This window comes from Castor canadensis, chromosome 3 (assembly GCF_047511655.1).
Source record: "Castor canadensis chromosome 3, mCasCan1.hap1v2, whole genome shotgun sequence".
NCBI classification, from domain to species: domain Eukaryota; kingdom Metazoa; phylum Chordata; class Mammalia; order Rodentia; family Castoridae; genus Castor; species Castor canadensis.
This window is the reverse complement of record NC_133388.1, coordinates 140,058,011-140,076,284: the sequence shown is the minus strand read 5'-3', so window position 1 is coordinate 140,076,284 and position 18,274 is coordinate 140,058,011. Positions and strand designations below refer to the sequence as shown.

Genomic DNA, 18,274 nt, shown 5'->3' with positions numbered 1-18,274 from the left:
CAGGGCGGACGAGGAGACCCCGAGGTGTGGAACCGCCCCGCTACCACCCGGCGGCGCTTCTCCGGCTGCCCGCTGCGGCGTCCTCCAGCCAAGAACCCGACCCACAGCGCACCGGCGTCCCCGTGGCCCTTGACTCTACAGCCACGGCACGCACGGCCCCCGACTCGGAGGGGCTGACCTTCGCGACTCTTCCGCCAATCAGAGACGATTTTGTTGACCAATCACAGTGTGCGGAGTGTCATCTTCGGCTCTTCGGCTCGTCGGCAACCTCCGTTTCTGGGCCTTCGTAGCTCCCTGAAGCGTAATTCTCGTTGGTGTGATTTCCCTTTATATTAAACCACTTCCGGGTCCTGCGTCGCTCCGGAAGCCAGAGAGCTCCGGAAGCCTGGGTAACCCAGGTTCTGGTAGGAAAAGCTAAGCCTTGCAGCGAGTGTTTCAGGAAAAGTTACATGGAGCGTGGGCGTTTCGCAGCCTGCTAAGGTTAGTGTCGGCCCGAGAGAGCGGAGCGCAAACCCGAGGTCCTGCTGACCGCCGGGAGGTCTTGGAGTCTCTCGACCATGTAATTTTCGCCCTTTGTTTGAGGTTCCCTGTTTCTTGGCTTCCTGTCTTCCTGGAAGAAGCAAATCAGTCTCTTTGATTACGGAAAAGGCAATAAAGCAAATCCAAACTCCTAAAAATTTTCGTAGGCTCCCGCCATGAAAAAACCAACAGTGCTAGAGTTGAGCCACGAAGTGACTTTTCAGAGATGAACTTAGAAATCTGTTTTTGCCCTTGGTGACTTTTAAAGACCTGTACTTCTTACGGACGGCTTTTGGAATCTTTCAGAATCCAAGGTTTATGTAAAATCTGAGGGTTCATATAAGGGGTTATATTTGGCCCATTTTTTTTTAAGTTTACTTAAATTTTAAACATTTTTGAGAGCCCACATAAAGCAGTTTTTTAATGCCGGAAGAACTGAAGATTTTCCTGTAAAATTTGTTATTATTTTTTAAACTGTGTTTCACATTGATTTCTGTTAAGGAATGTGATAAGCATTAGAATTGTTCTTCTGGGTCGTTAAAAGTCATTATTTGTTTACTTACTGATTTAGGTACCATTTCCCGTACATTGAAGGTTTAGTGGAAGGGTTTTGCACAGAATGAAGCCTAGTTGTTGGAAGTTGAAATCTAACATGTTGTGGTATTATTCTGTGGTGCCCTTTGCTAATTTTTTGTTTTCACAATTTTAAGCATTTACAGAGGGATTAAGCTAACCTCCCGCCCCTAGTTTGTAGTCAGAACACCTCCCACTGATGTGTTACCTTCAGTTAAGACTGAACAAAATGAACCTAGAGTTGTTGACTTTTCTTTTTTCCCTTCCTTTTTATTTTCTTACTTCTGATTGTTCCTGTGTTACCAATTACTTGTGTCCAGAAAGATTGGAGTTGAATCTGAATGAGATTTGAATGAAGAGTGTGCAGTTACTTAAAATATCAAAATGAGAATCTCATTTCTTTCAGAAAAAAAGAAAAAAAAAAAAAAAAAAACAAAGATAACAGGACATAATACAGAGTATACTACGTCAAGAGAATTGAATTCTAGGCCTGATTCTGGTTTGCCTTTGGCCATCTTTACCTTTTGGCTTAATTCTCATTTTTAGAAATTAGAGGTAACACTCAATCTGTGGTTTTTGAATTGTTCCATAAAAGAACTTTGTAGAAATCTCCTGGAGCCATGCAGGGGAGAGACAAAGCAGCTTTATTTTAACAAGTGCAACTATTTATGTGTTTTGCTTTTATAGCAGGGTGCCTGTTAAGATTTAATCCACATCTTAGACTAGGTAATCTGGCTTCTAGCATTAAAATTCTGTTTCTTAGGATGACTGTGCATTTGTACTCAACATACATTCTTTTTGATTATTATAGATTCCTAAATTATGATTATTATATACAGTTAATTTATGTAAAAAGCTCCAATGCAAGTATTCAATTTCATTTGTTTTACAAACAGGTTTCAAATTTAATTGTTTTTATGTTTAGAATTGTAACTCCTTATTTTCTTCCCTTTTGCATATAATTTTTGCTTTGATTGGTGTTCATAATCCTTGCAATGGGGATAGCAGGTATTTTCCATTTTCATACTCCATTTACATAGCTGAACCTTAACAGTGTTCGTGGACTTGTTTCTTGTCACATCTCTAATGAAGTTCTGAGTCCTACCTGCATGTTTTTTCTCACAGCAGCAAATAATTTAAAATCAAGTCCTTGCACACCAGCCCTGTACTCAGGTTCCTATAGCACAAGGAAATTGTGTGTCATATGCACTATTTTTATTTATGGACAAAAGTTCCACTCAGAATTGCTTCCTTTTTTCCTGTCTTGATAATCTGGGTTAGACAAAGAAAAAACAAGTTGCGTGTTCATTTTATCTTTTCATGTTAACTAATAGCAGTTTCAAAGAGTCTGTGTCCCTCTTCCATTTGCTTGAAATTTACAAGAAATCTCAGGAGAAAAGCCCTGCTCTGTTCAGTTTTGTCCATGTCTATGAACCTGGCACTGGCCTTTTAAGCCCAGCCCTGTGGTTTCTGTACTGTCTTGCACCCTCTGTCCTTCCCAACATGGTCTGTTGGACCTTTCCAACATATTCTCACATATACAATCAAAATACCCTTTTTTGTATTGCTTTTCAATTTTTTAAATCTATTTTCTTCTCATCAGAGTTTTCCCTTCTTACTTGCCTGTCAGTAAGATGAGATAAAATTCCATGTGGGTTGTTTTTTCTTCTTATTAAAACACAAAAATCATGCAGGTTGTCTTTTCTTCCATTAATAAAACACAAGCCGGGCACCCATGGCTCACGCCTATAATCCTAGTTATTCAGGAGGCAAAGCCAGCCCTGGTAAATAGTTTGTAAGACCCTGTCAGAAAATAAAAGGCTGGTGGAGCGGCTCAAGGAGTAGGCACTGAGTTCAAATTCCAGTACTGCAAAAAAAAAAAAAAAGAGTAATTCTATTTTGATCATGCCTAACCCCTCCCTTCCAGTGTTCAATGAATGACTGGCATTATCTCTACCTTGCATATAGTTTCTGTATGTAACATTTAAACGAATGCTTATGCTCATTTTATCATCCACACATTCCCTTTGTTTAGAGTTGACATTCTGTCTCTTTGAATGGTCTTTTGACTGCATGTATAGAGAAAGAGAGAGACAACATAGATAAGATACATCCCAGGCAGCCTGGGCAACTTTACTATATTCCTTTAATTTCTTTCCCCATCAGTAGTTCAGAGAGCTTGGTGCCAGTCTTGTTTCTTAAATAATCCTGAGGGGAAGATATTTGCTTTGCATTCTGTGGGATTAAATTTGACCCAGGTCTACCAAATATCCATTCTACTAACTTCGTTTTGTGTTGTGCAACTTTTCTCATGTTTACCAGAAATTTACTAACCATTAGCTTGATGTAGATAGGTTGTTAGTCTTCGCAAGATTTCATTTTTGTTTTCTTAGAATAGAAATGATAATACCTGCTGTGTTCCAAGCATTCAGTGACTTAAAAAATGCAAAGGAAATATATAATACCTGATACATATTACATATCACATGGTAGTTCCTCCTAGTTCATTACTGATATTTCCTTGTTTCCTTGGGCATATTTCTACACTCTCTTGTGCCATAAAATTGCAAGTATATGTGTGCCTTACAATAATTTTCAAGTAATCTGGAATTCTTAAGTAATTTGATTCTAAAGACCCTTCCTAAATTTGTAGATTATCTCAAAGGTCTGTTTGCTTCATGTGTCTCCTGTTTGCTGATTCTTGGATTAGAACTTTTGCAGAAGCTCATGCCTCTTAAAATGACTACATTTGTGTGTTTTGTGGTACCATCCAAAATGTTTATGTTTACATTTTAGGCCCATCGCCATGGCAGTATAGAGCACTGGTTCACAGCATAGCTCTGCCACTTCTAGCCATTTGAGTTTACATAAACTAATGTGTGCCCCAGTTTTCTTTTTAAGAATAGAAATAATAAAACAACATCTTTCTTAGTATTGTAAGGATTAAATGATTTAATATGTAATTTTATGCATGACAATTAGTTATGATAGTTTTTTGTTAGCATTCAGCAACTAGCAAGGAGTATGTATGTGTTTACTGTGATTGTAAACTAACAAATTTGTTGAGTTTGTCTTCCTCGATGTTTTACTATTACTTTCTGTGAAGCTTGTCTCTTTTTGACATGTCCTGCTGTGATTTCTCTATGAATTTGCAGCATTTTCCAACTCATTTCTGCTGTTGAAAAATGACCTTTTCGTTTTTTTTTAAATTCCTTCCCCTTCCCAGGCTTCATAAAAACACTTTCTGTAATTCTAGATAGGTAGATAGACTTTTTTTTTTTCAATATAATAGCAGTATAGTGTGGTAAAATTACTTGTTCAGATACAGCCTGTTAGTGAACCTGAGCTAGAATGCAAAATGGTTGGAAACTGTTTTAACACTCCTTTTCCCTCATATTTACTCAAATAGCTGTTTATTTCTTAGCAATATGCTTTCTTTCTTTTTCTCTTTTGTTTTGTTTTTGGTGGTACTGGGGATTAAACTCAGGGCCCTGTGCTTGCCAGTAAGTGATCTGCCATTTGAGCCACGCTTCTAGTCTTTCTGCTTCTAGGGTTTTTTTTCATACAGGATCTTATACTTTTGCTCAGATTTGGTGGTCTTTGACTGAAGTCCTTCTATATCAAGTAGTTGGGACCACAGGCAAATGCCACCACACCTGGCCCATGCTTTCTCTCAAAAAAAACTCAGAAATACCGACTCTCTGAAAGAGTATGAGAACCTTACTGTTCTCTTAAAGACATGTGTGAAGCTAGGCTAAGATATTGGAAACTTTGTTTTAAGGTTTGAAGGTAGTATTTTGGGTTACCTTTAGATACTTGAAAAATGTACCATAGCTAAAATAAGAAAGATCCTCCGTTTATTGTGTAAGACTAATTATATCTTAAAAATTGTAGTATTTGTTTTGACTTTCCTCCTCCTGCAAATGAAAAAAATATTTCCCCCTCTGTGGCAAATGGTGTTTTTTTAATCACTACTCATACCATTTTTCAGTCTATTTTCACATATGTTTTAGAAAAGTTTTGTCACATATGAATTATCACCCCTAAAAAGAAAATCCTGCTTGGATTTTCATATAGAGTACATTGATGTTAAGAGGAATTTAGAGATCTAATGTCCAGTTTTAACATAGCTAATGTCTTGGCTATATCCAAATGGCCACGATTGGAATTTATAATATTAGCTTTCTGTAAACTACTGAAATTTAAAAACAATAAAGTAGTGACCAGTCTCTTAGCAAGTCTGTGGCAGAAGTGGAATTTGAACTTAGAGTTGTTGATTTCTGGGTTTCTTCAGAATGCCACAGGTCACAGTGTTCTAATGTGTCTCAGCCACAGCTTTCTCTTTTACCTATGCTTAAAGTGTGTTCTGGGAATTGGTGTCCTGTTAAATCCCTCTTTGATGCATGTCCCATTTATTAGTATTGATTTCAATACAATGGACAGTAAATCTATCTGGCTACACAAAGGAAAGAAAATTAAGTAGAGTGTAGGTTCAGAACGTAACATCTCCAGTCATAGAGGTTGTTCACATAACCTTATAATTAGTATAAAACTTTTGAAAATGTAGAGAGAAATAAAATGAATATATGGCCCATCCACTTTAATTACTAGACTACAAACACAGTGTGGCAGTGACATTGTCATGCTAAAAATTATTGTTGAGACTGGCAGGGGGTGTGTGGGTGGGTATGATAACGTAGAGATTAATTGGAAATCACATGTTTCTGCTGACAAAATTTACAAGACTGTAAATTTAAATGTAGAATTTCTGTAGGCAGTATGCATTGACAAACATGTTTAATGGTAATACATCTAGTACTGAGAGTCTCAGAACAGGTCAATAATAATGTGTATATTGATAGCAGCAATGTAGGAGATGTTACTTGGTATTATAGCTAAAATCCATGTTATCCCCTTAATCATAATTACATTAATATTGACAAGCCCTTGACAATATCCACATTATTATTGATAGAGTTCTGTCAATAACATGTTTTTAAATAAAATATATTCATTCATAAATTGTACTATATTCAATAAAAGCGCTAAAATCCTGAAAATGTCCTCCTTCCTAACTGAGGTATAGTCATTTGTTTTGAATAAGATACTGATGAAAAAGGGGTTTTTTTTGGTGGAGGGGAATTAAAAACATAAAATAGAAACCTGAGTTATTTAAGGATAGAAGTATATGTTGGTGCTGTTTGTAAACAAATTTTCAGGTTTTTTTTTCTGTGAAAGAAAAGCAGTATGACAAGACCAGTGATAAAATGTCAGCAGGAGACTCTTTAATAGTTTTTAGTGCTGAATCATTTTGTCTTAAACATATTTATGTGACAAGTTAATCACATTACCCTAGTGATACTTTTCACATAACTAGTAGACTTCTTTAACACTAATATTATTTATATTGCAAATTAATTACTTTTATGTGTTTTTTTTTCCCATGGCTAATAAATGTTTGCCTTTTAGCATGGTTTAGAACATGGGGGAGAAGGGTAGCTAGCAGGATTGGGAATTAAAAGGTAGAATAGGAGAAAGTGTTATTTGTCTTTGGCAGTCTGAAAAAAATCAATCTGAACTAAGTCTGATGGTGTTTGTTTTCATTCAGAAGAATTCCATTTTTTTTAGAAAGAAAAACAGGTTAGTTTTTATTTTTTAATTGAATACTGAGCCTACATTTATGAAAGTAGGTACTAATCTAAAAGACCCACTAATACAGGCTTATTGTTAAAGCTTATTTAAATTCTTAAAAGTGAAGAATGAAAATGAAATGGAATGACTAATGATTGGGCATCAGTACTGGCAATCAGTGTAACAAACCAGGCAAGTACTGGCATAACAAAAAATATTGGGGAATTTTTGATCTAATAATGGAAGGATACTGTCATCTCCTTTTTGATTTCCATAGTTCTCCATAAATTTGTTAATCTCTTGTTTAGCTCCTGAATTATAAGTCCTATAACTGGTCTCTCAGAATAGCAGTTTTCCTTTGATTCAGTCTTATTGAACTCTGCCATCACATTAATCGTTTAAAATTTATACCCTGTTATGTCTCGTCTCTTCAGTGATTGTTCATACCTGCAGAGTCAATGCAGTTTCCTTAACATAGGTGCTTTTTACAATGTGGCCAGGTGACCCTTCAGCCAGTCTCTCCTGACAGCCTGTTCTGCTCTGGTCATAGCAGATGACTTGTCTCATTGCTACAAGGATAGATGCAACCACACTGACAAGGTTCAAAAACCAAGGATGCATGCAGCTCAACCTGAAACCCAACTTTATATGTCCCAGCTGGATGGTGACCGGGACCTCACATGTGTCAGGGCTTTTGCACAGCCATTTCACTTGCTTTTCTCTTTGGGGAGTTTTGAGATCCTTGATAGTGTTTTCACATTTTAGGACCCATTCTTTGCAAAAACCCTTGGTCCTTCCTATTATTGCTTATTAGAGATAAGGGCAAAAATAGTTTCTGCCTGGTAGCCAGGGGGTAGCGGGGAGAGGGAAGGGGCTGGGGGAAGCGGGGAGAAATGACCCAAACATTGAATGCACATATGAATAAAAGAAGTAAAAAAAAAAAAAAGAAATGAATGAGCAATCCTGATTACAGTATCTTCCTTATCTTTAAAAATGCTTGAATAAAAGGAAGTTAACTGACAGTTAAACATTTAGATCTAATCTCTGATACCTAGGAGAATGCCTGACATTTATTAGGTGCTCAATAAATATTGGTTAAATTGAATAATCATTTGTCAGAGAATTAGAATTTGCTAAAACAAACTACTTATGTTAAAAATAATTCTCTGTGATTTAAAGGAATATATGGCATTTTTCTATGTTTCTCGCCTATTATGGACAAATTTCATTATATTGCACTGGAAGGAAGAGGTTTGTATAATCTGATTAATCAAACTTCCAGTTGTTTTTATTTTATCTATTTCTTCCACTCCTGGACACTGTCGTTCTTTAAAGCTTGTATTTTAGAATATCTGTATATGCAGAACTGGGAGTGGGGGTGAAGGAAGAAGAAGAACTGAATGTAGTATGTTGATCAACCCAAAGTTAGATGCTTGTCTTAGACTGCTTGGACCATGTTCTGTGGAGCAAAGCACCCTCGGTCAGATGTTATCACTGTATGTTTCTTTTCTTCCAGGTAATAAGCACAATTGTGCTGATGGGGTTAAGTAGCCACATCCAATCTCTAGGAGTGCCACTGCATTGTCTCCTTTCAGACCAGATGCAGATTAAGAGTGAGACTGGCCTTGCTGAACCATGTCTCTTCCCCTCCTGCTGGACCCTCCCCTGTGCACACATAATGGTGACATCATGTTCATGTTTTAACTATCACAATTACATTTTACTGGTGTAGTCAGTATTTCCTGGAAAAAAATTCTTTTGACATAGGTTGATTAAGGCATTAGAATGAGTAATAAGGAAGACTTAAGTCTTTTCAAATGAAATTTGCCAAAATCAACTCCAAGTCTTTTTGTTTTTATGCCTTTCTCTAGCCAAAGTAGTAACAATGTAGTAATAATACTTTTTTGCTGTTTCCAAACCACTTTCCTAACATTATCTAGTTTAATCTCAACAGCCTTGTGAGGTAGCTGTTATTTCCAACTTTTAAAAGAATGTGAGGCTAATGGGTTTTTTTTTAAGATCACATAGCACGTATATGACAGAGCTAGAACGTAAGCCCAGGGCTGTTTGATTTTAAACCTGCTTTTTTTCCATTCTATTACCTAAAGAGGAATTTAGAACATAGAACAGTAATTCCACTTTAACAAACTGTGGAGTGTAATGGACAGTGTTTGTTCTATGTTTAAAACTAAAAGAAGTCACAAAAATGACTAAAATCTTGGAAAATAAAACCTAAAACACAAAATAGTAAGTCTCTTGGTCTATTAGAGAGTCTTACATAGGGGAGACAGCAAACCCAGCTGTTCCTAATCTGTACCGAGGCAAGCCTGAGGAGGAAAAAAAAGAAAAAAAAATGTTAAACTGTAACACAGGAATAAGAAAGAATTTTTTTGTAAGTATTGTTAAATATTGGAGCTGCTAGAGACTGCATTAATTCTCCTTGTCTGGTGGTCATTGAAAATTCCTATCTTTACTAAATGCTCTTGAGTATGATCCCTCCAGAAAGGAAGGTTTTGAAATAGATGATACCTCTGAGAAACCACTTCCTTGACCAGTTTCTCACTAAATACCAGTTAAGATCCTGAGGAAGAGATATCTTCCCTAACTATCCACTTCATTTTAAGATGTGCTAACATACTGTTCAGCTAGTTGATGTTGATTGGCTATCAGATCACTCATTGTATTTCATATAAGTCCTATAAACATTTTTGAGCAGCTACTATGAACCCATCTTTATAGTAAATTATAGAGCTAGAAGATTAGTAAGCTATTTGTCAATCACAATCTGGAACTGTTGTGACTCTAGTGTTTGAAGGTAAATAAATTGATACAACTGGCCATTGAAAGGCAAGCCGAGTGTTTCGTCAGATACTTACCTAAAAAATCAATCCATCTAATCCAACGCTGGGGACATGGGTGTGTTGAATTTACATTGGTATCTGTATGGTCAGAGCTTTCTGAGAGTAGTTTCACAATAAGATAGCTTCCTTTATCTTGCTGAATATTAAACCTCGGGAAGATGCAGAGTTGTAGATACTGCTACAATAGGATTAATTCTACCATTTTCCCACACTTTCTGAATGATTGTAGAATTTTGCTTGAGGAAAAGTGAGCTCTAAGTATCAAAGTCACTTCATAGCTGGCAGAAGGTTTGAGGAATAAATGTTAAGGCATTTTCTCTTAACTAAGTTACATTCAAAAAAGGGAAAAAAGACATATTCTCAGGATTTGAATCACAAATGGTTGGGAGCTCAAGTAAGTGGTACTAAGAGTTGCTGTCAGAGTTAAAAATGGTAATAATCAATGGGAATAGTTTTGAAGAGCTCATGGGGAATGCTAAAGAGTAGGAATGTGCATGGCAGATAGCTTAGGAAAATTGAATAAGCTGTGAAGGAAACCAGTTGTTTTTGCAGTACATGAGACAAGGCACAAAGGCAGGACAAGAGGGTGCTTTGGAATTAAAGGCTCCATTGGGGAATGGTAGATTATAAAGTTGCAGAGGTGGAGACAGGCTTGGTCGACTTTATGTCTGAGATCTCCATCACAGGAGTAATACTGAGGCAAGAAAGAAGGGATTTGTTAGTGCGGGCAACTAATGTATATTTGGATTAGCTTACAAAGTTTTTTAAATAATGTTTTACGTTTTATTTCCCTTCTGTTACTTAATTGATATAATCAAATTAAAAATAATTTAACTACATTAAAAAGTGAAAAAATAATCTTATTGATGTGTATATAATTTGGAATTCTTTTCTTATTGATACAGTTTTGAAGTTTTATTTACGCCTTTTGAGAACCTGTGATGCCATACACATCTGTTACTGCCTTAACTGTCTATTTACTTGCTTGAGTCCCTTTCTAGAGCTTGGTTGGGGTTCTTAAATAAAAGCCAAGACATGTCTTTATCTCTGTATCCCAAGCACGTATTCAGACCAGAATGTTTGTGGAATCAATGAATGATCTTTAATCTCACAAGAGCTACTTAAATAGAAGAAAGGGAAACTGAGTCAGTGAAAATTTCTAACAGCTTCTATAGATATGAGTTTGAGAGCTGGCATGCAGCATTAAGCTGTATGGGTGAAGATAAAAATAAGTAAATAGATGAAGTTTGCTTTGAAATCCACAAGTCCAGGCTTTATCAACATCACTAGGTAATTTGCTAGAAATGAAAACTTTTAGGTCACTTCCAGATCCAGTGAATCAGAAATTGTAGGAATGAGGCTCAGCAATCTGACAAGTTCTGTAAATGATTCTCATGAACTCAAGTTTGAAAACTAGACTAGAGAATGTGATAGTGAAGACCATAGAATAGAAAGATTGAATTCCCAAAGATATATGTATCTTTATTATGGATATGTATGTGTTTGTATCAATAAAAAAGTCATGAAGATGGTATACTGTTAGACAGTTGAATGTGTTGCAGGTGAACAGATCTACCTATCTTGTTTAGATTACTGCCTTTCTAATTTTAGCATTTAATTAAGTAAAGTAGCTATAAAATAGATTAGTTCTAGCAGAAAAGCCTTGGGCTTATAAAAACCTCTACCCAGATTTTCTCAAATATTTACATAATTGCCTTTTGAACTTTTCCTCTTACATGTCTCAAACCAGCCTCAGATCTCTAAAATTATATGTATTATCTTTTTCTTGAAACCTGTATCACCTCCTATAATCCCTATTTCAGACAACTGGATCACCATCCATTCAATTACTCAAGTCAGTTATTTTTTCTTAATTCTCACCAAACAGTGTCAATTATAGCATCTCGTAGCCTTCAATGACACCTTTGTTCTCCTCATCCCCGCTTACAGTTTTCTAATTTGAACCACCTTTGATTTCTCACTGGATCATTTTAACAGCCTCCTAACTGGTTACTATGCCTTGGTCCTTCTCATAGCCTCTAATCCATTACCTAAGCAACAGGACAATCAATCTAAAATAGATCTAACTAGTTCTTTGCTTACTACTGTTCAGTGGTTCCCTAGTTACCTTCTTGATGAAATGTAGCCTTCTTAGTCTAAACTTAGGGCCTTTAAGATTTGTCTCCTGGTTTCTTTTCCAGCCTGCTACTTGTCCTTGTACCTCCAGGCCCTCTGCTATTCCCTCTATTTGGAATTTTTTTTTACTCTGCTTTACCATACTGACATTGCTAGTACTTCCTAGAGGCTGCTTAAACACTACTCAAGGAAGCTGCCTCTTTACCTTCTGAAATACAGTTGTAATCATATTGTCCTGAATTTCCCATCACATATCATTTATCACATCTCACTGAGTTTGTTCATCTTATTTAGCATACTCTGACTTTCGTTCTCCCACCTCAATAGATCGTAGGCTCCACAAGGGTTGAGACTATTGTACTATTATATCACTAATTCTAACACATTAACTGGTAAATAGCAGATGCACCACAAACATTGTGAAACAACTAATTGACAGTATTCTGGATGTGATAATTGGAAATAGTTTTAAAGGTTAATAAGTAGAATTTATATTATTTTCCATCCCAGACTTTCATCCTGTTCATTTACCCATTCATCTAATATTTTGTAGTATGCCCTCTATGTAACAGAAACTGTAATATTTTGCTATGATTCATCCAAGATTGAATTCCAAATAGTCATTACCTCAGAACTTATCCTCTAGTGGGAGAATAGACAATTAAAAAGTAGTTTATATACAAAGCATAGAGGCCAATGTAATGATAAGGAGACAAACTAGAAGGGGCAACTAACACAAATTTGTAGTCAGCAGGAAGTGATGCTTGAGCCAGAATTAGTTTTACAGTTAAAGAGTGGGAACATGTTTAATACACACAGATAGTAAAATCCATTAGTGAACAAAAGGAGATGGCATTTTATGTCTAGGTATTAGTGCTTTCACAAGGAAAGCAAGTTAAGATAAGTTTGTGTTTTAGAACAATTGTAATATGGGGAATTCTCTGAAGAGGGCAGAAGGTAGATTGACCAATTAGATGGAATCCAGGACGGAGAGGAGAACAGGCAGAATTTGAGGAAGGTATGTGGGAGATAGAAGGAAATGAATGGTTTAGAAAAATATTTTGGATAAAGAATCAACAGTCCTTTTCTTTCCTATACTTTCTTTTCTGTCCTGTACCTTCTTTTCTTTCATATAGCTCCTGACAAGTATGAGGCAAGGATTTCACGGAAGAAGTTGCAGGAGAACTCTCCACTACCATAGCTGTAGGCTGTCAGGTCTTGAGGGAACCGCAGGAAGGAGGAAAAGGTGAGAAGTATTTTTGTCATATATCTGGTTTGATGGAAGACAGCACAAAGCAACCTATTATTCAATGGTCATTTTTGTTTCCTGTACTTGAACTTGTTAAGCATAAAGTTTTCTGCCACTAATTCTTCTAGGATCCATGGGCAACATTAAAACTTTTATCTCTTGAAAATATCTTTTGTTATCTAACATAGTCCCATTTTCAAGAAGTAGAGCATTTAGGTTAAGCTGCACAGTTATTTTACCATCTAACAAATAGCATTTAACATCTTTTTGATAAAAATCATAAAGTAGTAGAATTTGAAGGAGTTAAGGTATTTTGTCTTCATCGCTTTGTTTTTTAAGTGAATAAACCAAGACAGACCATCTATAGGATCACATAGTCATCTGGAAGCAGTGAACTTCACCAGAATCCATGCCTCCCTTTAAAACTCTGGTAGACTACTTATAGGTCTTGAGAACGTGATTAAGTTCAGTGTGTCGAAAGTCCATTTTATTTTGTTTTTTTTCCAGCCTTAGTGAGATATAAGTAACAAAAATTGTATATATTCAAAGTGAACAGCATGATTTCATATGTGTATACATTGTAAAATGACTACCATAATAAAATTAACACATCACCACCCAACATTACATACTGTATGTGTGTATGGGGGCAGGGGTGGGTGCAGTGTTGAGGACACTGAAGTGCTGTCTTAGCAAATTTCAAATAAACAATACTAAATTAACTGTAGTGTGTACCATCATGTATATTATCTCACTCAGAACTTTCTCATTTTATAATTGAAAATTTATACCCTTTGAAAAACATCTCCTCATTTCTCCCAGCCCCTAGAAACTACCATTTTACTCTTGGCTTCTATGAATTCTACATTTTTGGATCCCACATATAAGTAAAACCATATAAAGCACCCATTTTAGAAACTAAATGTGATTCTGGGTCATGGTTTTGACTACCCAGGTTATTTATAAAATTTAAATTACCTAAGTGAGTCTGTATACTCAACTACAACAGTGATTGGGGGTTTTCATTACATTAGCTTCACACAGTAAGTGTGTTTTCAGTCAGTTTTAAGTAGCTAGATGGCCATTCATCAACTTGTATTTCACTTAATTTTTTTTCTGCTTTAGTACCCTTTTGTTTCCTTGGTAGATTTATGAAATTAACTTAGTGTACATTGTCATATCATAATTTTCTTGGAATACTCTATGATATGTACATTTTTATACCTTAATAATGACATTTTTGCATTCTTGTTGCTTCATGCTAAGATTTAGTAGTATTTATTTTCCACAATATATAACAGAATAACAAAAACATTATTTTTCTTTCTAACTTTCTTTACTGTATATAATGTATTTGAGAAAGATTAAGTGACTGGTTGAAAAATGTACCCTTGGAGTAAACAGAAGTGCTGGAAATTAAACTGAGTTCTTGACTTAGCCATCTGTGCCATGTTCTGTATAGTTCATGGTATTTATTATGTTAATATATTTCTCTGTTAGTCAATGTTACTCAGCCTCATTGCTGTTAGTTTTGAGATTTTAATATCTCCATACCAGAATATCTGACCAAGGAGTATTTCTTAGAATTATTATTGTAAAAACAGGATATGAGTTTCTCTCCTTCTCCCTCTCTCTCTCCCTGTCTCTCTTTTACTGTTATCTCCTGGATCGAAAAGGCCAAAAAGGCTAAAGGGGGAAAAAAAAAGAAGTAGAAAAGGAGGGGAGAGGAGTGTACAAGAAAGAGAAAAGATACAAGTTCCAAGTAGGAAGTGATTGTTCACTGGACTATTTTTACAACTACTGAAAAGCCCATCTTTTATATGTTGGTGTGATTTGTGAATCAGTTTTTCAAGTATAAGTTGAGGAAGTAGTACACATTGCAATTGTTTGATGATGTTCCCTAATTGTGTTTTTTCCTAGAGACCTTCAGAGACGACATGGTTCCCAGAGAAGAGAATACACAGAGTACAAACAGAGTGCTCAGAATAAGTCAGTTGGATGCGCTTGAACTAAATAAGGCCCTGGAGCAGCTAGTTTGGTCCCAGTTTACTCAGTGCTTTCATGGATTTAAGCCAGGGCTGTTAGCTCGCTTTGAACCAGAATTGAAAGCATTCTTGTGGCTTTTCTTTTGGAGATTCACCATCTACTCCAAAAATGCCACTGTAGGACAGTCAGTTTTGAATATTCAGTACAAAAATAATTTTTCTTCGAGCCTGAGATATCAGCCGCCAAGTACAAATCAGAAACTCTGGTATGCTATTTGTACAATTGGTGGGAGGTGGTTAGAAGAACGATGCTACGATTTATTTCGAAACCATCATTTAGCATCATTCAGGAGAGTCAAGCAGTGCATGAATTTTGTGGTTGGACTTATAAAATTAGGTGATTTGATTAACTTCTTTATTTTCCTTCGAAAGGGAAAGTTTGCAACTTTGACAGAACGTCTCTTAGGCATTCATTCTGTATTTTGCAAGCCCCAAAACATCCGTGAAGTCGGCTTTGAGTATATGAATAGGGAACTTCTCTGGCATGGTTTTGCTGAGTTTCTTATTTTTCTTTTACCACTCATCAATATCCAGAAGTTGAGAGCCAAGTTATCCTCGTGGTGTATCCCTCTTACTGGTGCTTCTAATAGTGACAGTACATTAGCTACCAGTGGCAAAGAATGTTCTCTGTGTGGAGAATGGCCCACCATGCCTCACACCATAGGATGTGAGCACATCTTTTGTTACTACTGTGTTAAAAGTAGTTTCTTATTTGACATGTACTTTACATGTCCTAAGTGTGGCACAGAGGTACACAGTGTGCAGCCTCTGAAATCAGGAATTGAGATGTTAGAAGTAAATGCTGTTTAAAAACTAAAATTGTTTTCTCTAAGGAAAAATGTACTATGCTTAAATCCATATTAGTCATCTTTAAGTGTAGTCTTTAGATGACTTTTATAGGGCTTATGCTTCTCAGCCACTGTCTTCTGTTCCTTTCCAAGTGTGAGTAAATTCTAATTGCTGGAAACCACATGATTCTAAATATGTTCTATCAAGTCACATGTTTGTTTTAATTATTGAATTCAATTTTTAATGTCAAGAGTGTTTTTGTGAGATACTTCTAAGAAAAATCCTTCCTAGAAAGAGGTTGGACTCTAAAAATAAAAGATTTTTAAGACTCTGGGATGAGTGTGCATTTATTTTCAGAGATGTCATAATATCATAATCTGACACGGATAAGACCCTGCTTTTTTAAACCTTAAGATCTGGTGCCTAAGTTATTATTTTAAGCTTTTCCTTGAAGTCAGATTTCAAGAGGTTCAGTTCATGGCTGTCAGACTGCTTCTCAGTTGACCTCTTATATTCAGAAAGCAAAAATTACTTAAAGTAACTTAGAAGTGAGGCCTGGGGACTACAGGGGACAACGATATGAAGAACACTTATTTACTGTATCTTTTTTTCTAGTCTTTGATTCAGAGTTTATGTTCTCAGCAAGCATATTGGTGGTTTTTACAAAATACCATAGGTCGTTAACATAGTAATAATAGCAATACATATCAAGTGTACTTCCCTGTTTCTCTGCATTTTTCACTTAAAAGCTTATAAATGAGCCTTTTGCTAAATGACAATAATATGAAAAATATTTAGACTGTTTAAGTTACTTCAACAAAGTAATACCACTTATTTTTAAAGCAAGCTCAATTTTTTGTGTTTTGACAATAAACTAAAATAATTATACTTCAATATACTTACATTTATATATGTATAAGAATAATTCACATAGAATTAGTTAGAATTGCAAAGATTGTTTATTCTCAAGTGAATATTTACACACATGAAATCATACTGGTATATTATCTTTTAATTCTTACAATGGTTTAGAATTAACTTGAGCATTGATCTGTTTCTAGTCTTCATTTGAATGTTTTGATAGGTCTAGTTTTTCATATAGTAAACATCTTTGCAGAAAAATGTAGTATGGGGAAATTGACGGTCAGTTATTCATCTTTTATTCAACAAACACTTTGGTGCTAGGTTTTGATGTTGCCTCTGGGGATACAACAGGGAGTAAAACAGGAAAAATAAAGTTACCTTCATGGAGATTAGCTTCTGTGATTGAATGTATTCTGAATTTAAATTATGTTTAATGAAGATGCTGAAGGAGTTTTATAGTTTGAGAAGTGTGAGATCTTTAAAATTTTACCTTTTTCTCCACTAGTTTTAAAACTTTGAAAATTCAGGTTTAAAAACCAAAGAATTTCTCAGTTTTTCATACAGAGATCATCACAGTATCCTGGTAGATTTTATTTCAGTCCTTTTATTGCACGTAACATTTCTTACTTACAAAATTGTTTACTCACCATCATGGAGCATGTAGGCTTTGTCTGCTTTCTATTGTGAATAATGGCAGTGATGAATCTAGAGTATAGTCAAGAGTCTTTTGGCTCCTATGGTATAAAACCAATTCAGACTGGACATGACCTCTGGTCAAGTCCTGCCTGTGCCATGCAGTTGAGTGTAATCTGGGACAATGTACTAAACCTCTACATTATAAGGATTATGTGTTTTAACATAGGACATGTTCACTTTTCATTGATATGAAAAAATACCTGAGAAAATAAGAGAAGAAAGATTTATTTTGGCTCCATGGTTTTGGAGATTTTAGTACATGGTTGCTTGGCTTCATTGTTTCTGGTTCCAAGGCAAGGCAGAACATCCTGGTAGAAGAGTGTAGCCAATGCTCCTATCATGGTGGACAAGAGGCAGAGAGACCCAGGCCAGAGACAAAAAAAACCCTTCCAGGGCATGCCTCCATTGACCCACTTCCTTCAACAAGGCACTACCTCCTAGTTTCTGCCACCTTCCAATAATGAATTATGAATTTCTCAATGGATTAATCCACTGATGAAATTAGAGCCCTCATGATTCAATTACTTCTCAAAAGTAATTGAGAATAACCAAGGCTTCTAACACAGGAACATTTGGAGGACATTTTAGATTTAAACTATAACATATCCGTTACTGTTATCACTGTCATTCTGAGTTGACTTTATTCTCAGGCAGAATGATGGGCCACCTTAGAAGGTCAAGGCTTATGTTCTGTCAGCTTCTGTTCCTGCTGGAATGACATCCTCTTGCCAGATAGTTCCAGCAAAAGTCCACAAGTTCAGTATTACTGGTCTGCCTTGAATTGTGTGCACATTCCTAAACCAGTCACTATGGCTAGGGGAATAGAAAGTACTACTATCTATTACTCCAACATGGGTGACATTACCTCATGCATAAAGCATGAATCTAAAGAAATGGTGAGGGGAGCTTCA

At 35.9% G+C, this 18,274-nt stretch overlaps 1 protein-coding gene across 1 annotated transcript; it reads left to right on the top strand.

Moving 5' to 3' along the window:
• Window positions 1–321: 321 nt before the first annotated feature.
• On the top strand, window positions 322–16,136 carry Pex2 (peroxisomal biogenesis factor 2). The gene is made up of 3 exons (XM_020179699.2): window positions 322–480; window positions 12,857–12,966; window positions 14,890–16,136. Exon 3 carries the CDS (start codon window positions 14,907–14,909, stop codon window positions 15,822–15,824), a length of 918 nt encoding a protein of 305 aa, XP_020035288.1. The 5' UTR covers window positions 322–480; window positions 12,857–12,966; window positions 14,890–14,906; the 3' UTR covers window positions 15,825–16,136.
• The last annotated feature ends 2,138 nt before the right edge of the window (window positions 16,137–18,274 follow it).